The sequence below is a fragment of the Taudactylus pleione genome, unplaced genomic scaffold (genome assembly GCF_031769625.1).
Source record: "Taudactylus pleione unplaced genomic scaffold, aTauple2 ptg000244l, whole genome shotgun sequence".
Classification (NCBI taxonomy): Eukaryota; Metazoa; Chordata; class Amphibia; order Anura; family Myobatrachidae; genus Taudactylus; species Taudactylus pleione.
In genome coordinates this window covers 13,599,578-13,605,577 of record NW_028284646.1, presented here as the reverse complement: position 1 = coordinate 13,605,577, position 6,000 = coordinate 13,599,578, and the positions used below count along the sequence as shown (strand labels likewise).

Below are 6,000 nucleotides of genomic sequence, written 5' to 3'. Positions count from 1 at the left end.
TCGTGCGCATGCACGAGACCCGGCGAGCGACGGGCTCACCATCGCTCTGGGTCTCGCACCAAAGGGGGCGTGCTGTCGATGTTGATTGACAGCACGCCCCCTTTGGTGGGCGTGCCTGCCAGACGGAGGCGTTCCCATGGGAACGCCTACCGTTCAAGCCGGCTCCACTGACATCACTAGTGATGTCAGTGGGAATGATTTTGGCTCTGATAGAGCCAAAATCACTCCAGGGCTTGCGGCAGCGAGACCCTACCACAGGGTCTCCGTCGCAAGCCCGATGGTTGCGATGATCAAGACCATCGCGACCATCATCATGGACGCTCGCTATAGCTGTGGGTGGTAACCCACAGCCATGCGAACGTCCATGAGGACGCTCCAAAAAAAGGTAGGAGGGCCCTGATTCAGAGCGAGCGCTCTGGTCAGAGCTTTCAGCTCTGAATCAGGCCCACAGTTTCATTTGCAACCGCGATTTTGGACGCAGCAGTCTTGAGAAAATATGCTAATGATGCTGATGTTTTGTGCACAGAGATGCTCACCTTCGGCATCTCATATCCTTCGTTTGCATACAAAAGACGAAACATTGGGAAAATCGGTTGCACATCGAACCTCTGAGCAACCCTATGTCCATCTCATCTAAGGGTGTATATACACCAGGACGATATCGGCACAATTTGGTCAAATTGGAACGAAAAAACGGTGTGTATGCCCAATTTGCACCCCCCCACGGTCGCATGCAATATCGTGATTGGTCGTGCTGCACAGTCAATCACACGATATCGCATGTGAGGCTGTACATATTAATGAAGGACGGAACAGTGATCGTTCCGTCGTTCATTAAATCTTTTCAGTGTGTACTGGCAATCATGCGATGTCCAGGGTGAAGGCAAATCCCCCTGACCATCGGCACGATTGCCGGTCGTTTAGGTGTGTACCCAGCCTAAGATGCTGGGGTCCCTCAAGCTACGTACAAATTCGCAGTGGCTCACAGAAAATTTATTTTTTAGTCATCCTCGTTACCTCCCCCAAACGCTGACTACCTGTCACTCACTTTGCGCATTAATCCTCACTGCGTCAACTTACGCTAATCATCACCACACGTGCGGATTTGGCGCATGCGCAGTAGCAAATGAATCTCTCCACTGCGTAAGTAAAGTGATAGCGCAATGTCGGTTTGAACATGGTTTATTCACTACTCATACTATAAAGTCATAGCTGCATGATTTTCAGATTGATAAAAGGTTAATTACCAGCAATGTAAGACTGATAAAGAAAAAGCCAGATGTGAAAGACGGACATTACACAGCAGGGCAGGGAGAACAGGCGGAGAGAGGGTGTGAACAAGGGGAGGATGAAAAGTAGAGAGGAGGGGTAAACAGAGAGACGTGGGAGAGTTACAGAGAGACCTGTCCTGAATGAGAAACAGCCAGAGCTAGAGACACCGTCAGCCGGTGGGAGACATTCCGGGACACGGCGGGCACCGGGGAGACAGCAGACATGTCAGGCAACGGGATGCGGCCCCGAGCGCTTAAATATGAGCAAACGCTGGTGAGTGACATGTCTGCAGGCAGAACATGCCATTACTTTACTTCTGACATGTATGGAGACCACATACATCCTGTGTTATTATACCCCGTCCCCCATCCCCTTCTTTCTTTAAATCTTCATTAGTACAAAAAACGGATCATGTTGCTTTACACCCCTCCCCCTTACTCCCGACCCTACATAAACCCCAGTTGACTTCTCAGTTATTAGTAATTCCGCTCCACACTTCTGTAGATCTGCCAGTCTGTGGTAGTGTTATTACACAGAACCTGCGTCTATACCTGGCTGTGACAGCTAGATGCAGCACCGTAAAATAATTCCGCCCTGTGCAAGTCTGATACCAGAGCTCACTCTGCAGCGCTGCCCCGCTCACTGCATGCAGCAGCCTCTGATAGCAGCAGCATTCTGTATAGCACCATCGCGGGGACGCTGGCACTCCACTGGTATGGCTGTAGTAGAGTGCTCGGGTATGGCTGTAGTAGAGTGCTCAGCTCTTGTTGCCCACGCTGTGTCCCACAAGAACAAGTTGTCCATGTGGTGAAAGGACTTTGTTCGACCATATTGTTATCTATGTGACATAGATAGACATGTTATAATCTATAATGTAAATATAAACACAACGTGTGCATATGTGTGTGTGTGTGTGTGTATATATAATACGTGTGTGTGTGCGTATGTATATGTGTGTATATGTATGTGTGTGTGTATGTATATATATATATATATATATATATATGTGTGTGTGTGTAATGCTGAGCACGCACTGGACGATATATCCTTTGCGTGTACAGCCAACGAACAATGTATTGTTCCAATATAACTGTGAACGACATTCTGCCGCGCAACGTATTTGTTGGTGAGTGCATGTGACCGACCCATATGCTGGCTACAGGAAGCGGGTAAAAAGATGCCAACACTGCTTTCTCTGGCCAAACATCGGTTAGCCCAATGGTAAGTCTGTATGCACAGGCACTTACCAAATAAGTCGGCCGGAAGGCAGATCTGTCGGCCAAGTGTGTGCTCCACATTAGTGTGTAAATAAAATGCACATAGAAACATTCTGATATATTTATATGATCATTTCTACTTCAGGGTCCATAGGGTATCCACAGGATACCTTGGGGTATAGGTGTGACGTCAGTCGCAGGGCACCAAAGAGTTAAGCTTTCAGCCTCCCAGGATGCACTAGGTCCCCCTCCTATACCCCGCCCCCGGGCCAAGGCACCTCAGTTTAGTTTGGTGCCCGGCCGGAGTCGGGTGCACCTGTTGGAGTGGGGGCTAGAAGAGCCCCTGAAGCTTATTCTTCATGCAGCTGTGGCTGCACATCTGGATGAACAGCATGGACAGTCAGTCCTGACGTCCATGCTGTCTTCCCTACACCCCGCCGGTACCAGAACGCCGGTACTGATCCGGGGATGCTGGTGGGCGTCTGGGGTCACAGCTAGCGGTGACCCCAGATGCTCCGGACCATGGCCGGATTCAAGGGGGACAGAGGTAAGCAGCGGGGTCCCGCGGTGGGTCCCCGCTGATCACATGGTCCTAAGTCCCCAGGCAGGGGGCTCCCTGGGGACTGGCTGCAGCGTGGAGCCAGGCGACCAACCTGCGCTTCCACTACCCCCTGGGACAGCGGACCGCAGCAGAGCGGTAGCGCTGCAGCGTCCCAGGGGTTAAATGCATGCCAGGGGAGCGCGCCTTCCCTGTCTCACAGCCGGCGCCTCCCCCGCTGCACACAGCCCTCTCTGCATGCTGCCGACTGGTCCTGTGGCAGCGCTCCTCCCCCAGGCCAGCCTCCTCTCTGCTCCTCGGCGGCCATCTTCTCCAGAACGCATGGTGAACGCTGCTGGAAGCGCTGGACGGAAGCATCGTGGTCTGGGTCCCCCCGCATACCTCTCCTCCGCTGTGGTCAGGTCTGTGTATGCAGTGCTGTGTCCTACCAGGCCCTGTGTCTGTGTAGTTGAGTGATCAGCGCTGTTAGTGCAGGAATTGTTATTTCTCTGCATTGTATGTGACTGTGCTAGCGCTGCTGCCTGTAACTTTTCTTCTCTAAACTGTCAGCTTTATTACTGTCCCTGTTCTTCTGCTAAAGCCCTTGCGGTGCGGTGCTGCAGGGTGGTCTCTCGCCTATTTAATACTTAATTGGTGAGAGAGGTCACATACGTGGTGCCATCATGTCTGAAAGTGATTTTCCCCTCCGGCTACAGTGTACCACGTGCAAAGTACCGTTAGCGGAGGGGGAGGGTAGCGCGGAGGGCCTTTGCCGGCAGTGTTTGTCCATGGCGCGGCCTATTACGGTTACAGCACCGGTACAGGAGCCGCCCTGGGCTTGTTTCGCTCAGGCGTTAACAGCTTTAGTGGGCCAGTTAGCTCCGCAGCCCGCGTTTACTCCGATGGGTTTGTCCCAGCAGTCTGCGGTGTCGTCACCCATGCAGGGGTTCCCACGACAATTGGTGGTACCCCACAGTCTCCCTATTTCCCCGCTCCCGGGTTCTCAGGAGCCAGCGTGGGTTAACTCCCTGACGAGTTCTGTACAGCACTTGTCGGATGTGTTGCAAGGGGAGTCTGTGATGCGGCCTCATAAAAGGCCGGTGGCGTCTCTGTCCGCTCCTTATGAGGATGACGAAGGGACGTCTGATGATGGGGAGATTCTTGATCCTTACGATCAGGAACCTCTCCATACTAAGGACGCTGATGCTAAGTCCAAAGTATATATTCCTGGACTTATTCGGGCGGTCCGCACAGCCTTGGTGATTGAGGACGAAGTTCCCCCAGCGGCTAAATCTAAGTATGCCTTTTTCAAAGATGTGAAGGGCGATGCCACAGTCTTTCCTCTTTCGGGTCAGTTGGTGGACCATTTAGAGGAGGCGTGGAAACAACCTGGCAAAAGATACCAGCCGCAGAGACGCCTGGCGGTGGCTTATCCGTTCGCGGATAATTATTTTGCTAAGTGGGAATCCCCTCCACAGGTGGATTCTCACGTGACCCGTCTTGTCCGTAGTGCCACATTGCCGATGCCATCCATGTCCTCCCTTAAGGATGCTACGGACCGCAAGGTAGAAATCTGCCTGAAGTCCGCTTATTCCCTTGCAGGGGGGGCAGCACGGCCGGCTATGGCCATTTGCTGGGTTGCCAGAGCGATGGAGCGCTGGGCGGATTCATTAGAGGCTTCTTTTGAATCCGACTGTCCGGCCGATCAGGCGGAGTTGATTGGCAATCTCCGTGATTCGGCCACCTACATCAACGAGGCGGCTCTAGACATTAGTACTCTGGTGTCTAGAATTTCTTCAGCAGCGGTAGCTGCTCGTCGCACCTTGTGGCTGCGATCCTGGAAGGCGGACGCAGATTCCAAGAAAGGTCTGGAAGCGTTGCCGTTTACCGGAGAAGTTCTCTTCGGTCCGGATCTGGATAAGATTGTGGCCACGCTGGCGGCAGCCAAATCTGCTTGTCTCCCGTCGGCCGCTGCTCCTTCTGGTTCGGGACCATCGTCCTTTCGGTCATCTAGGGCCCAGGGCAGGCCCAAACCACAGTCGTTTCCTCGACAGGCTGGCCCTAAGAAATCGGTCAAGCCCCGGAAGTAGGCATGGAGTACCAGACGTCCGGCCCCCAAGCCAGATGACAAGCCTGCGGCCTGACGGTCCGGGCCTCCCTTTGGGGGATCCCAGGGTGGGAGGCCGCCTGCTACAGTTCGCCCAGTGTTGGTCGACCACTACGACAGACACTTGGGTTCTGGAGGTGGTTTCCCACGGATACGCCCTCTCCTTCCGGCACAGACCCCCGGCTCGCTTCTTCACCACGGGTCTCCCATCAGACCGGAACAAGGCTACGGAGCTGCGGAAGGTATTGCACACTATGCTCCAGGCTGGAGTTATAGTGGCGGTTCCATTCTCCCAGAGGGGCCAGGGTTTCTATTCAAATCTATTTTTGGTACAGAAACCCAATGGGTCATATCGTCCGATTCTCAACCTCAAAGCACTCAACAAGTCTTTGCGGGTCCCGAAGTTTCGGATGGAGACCCTACGGTCCATCATTCTGGCGCTGGAACCTGGGGACTACTTGGTGTCATTGGACATACAGGACGCTTACCTGCATGTCCCTATTCTTTGGCGCCATCAACAGTTCCTCAGGTTTGCAATCCGCAGCGACCACTTCCAGTTTCGGGCGTTACCTTTTGGCCTGGCAACAGCACCACGTGTTTTCACCAAGGTGATGGCGGTCATGGCGGCTTCTCTGCGGCTGCAGGGAGTCCGCATGTTGCCGTATTTGGACGACCTGTTATTGGTGGCAGGATCTCCAGAGCTCCTGTTACGCCACTTGGACCTGACCATTGCACTGCTGCAACGGCACGGCTGGCTAATCAACTGGCAGAAGTCCACTCTAATCCCGTCTCGGAGGATTCTGCATCTTGGAGCCTTATTGGACTCGGGACAGCAAAGGATCTTCGTGACGGAGGACAAGATCTCT

At 53.5% G+C, this 6,000-nt stretch overlaps 1 protein-coding gene across 2 annotated transcripts in view; it reads left to right on the top strand.

The window, feature by feature from the left end:
- Positions 1 to 1,359: 1,359 nt before the first annotated feature.
- CLCN2 (chloride voltage-gated channel 2) overlaps positions 1,360 to 6,000 on the top strand; it is a 191,372-nt gene continuing 186,731 nt past the window's right edge. For both annotated transcript variants that reach the window (XM_088479719.1, XM_088479718.1), the window contains exon 1: positions 1,360 to 1,545. In XM_088479719.1, coding sequence (XP_088335845.1) covers positions 1,495 to 1,545 — 51 coding nt within the window. In that variant the 5' untranslated portion in view covers positions 1,360 to 1,494. The remainder of the gene's footprint in view (positions 1,546 to 6,000) is intronic.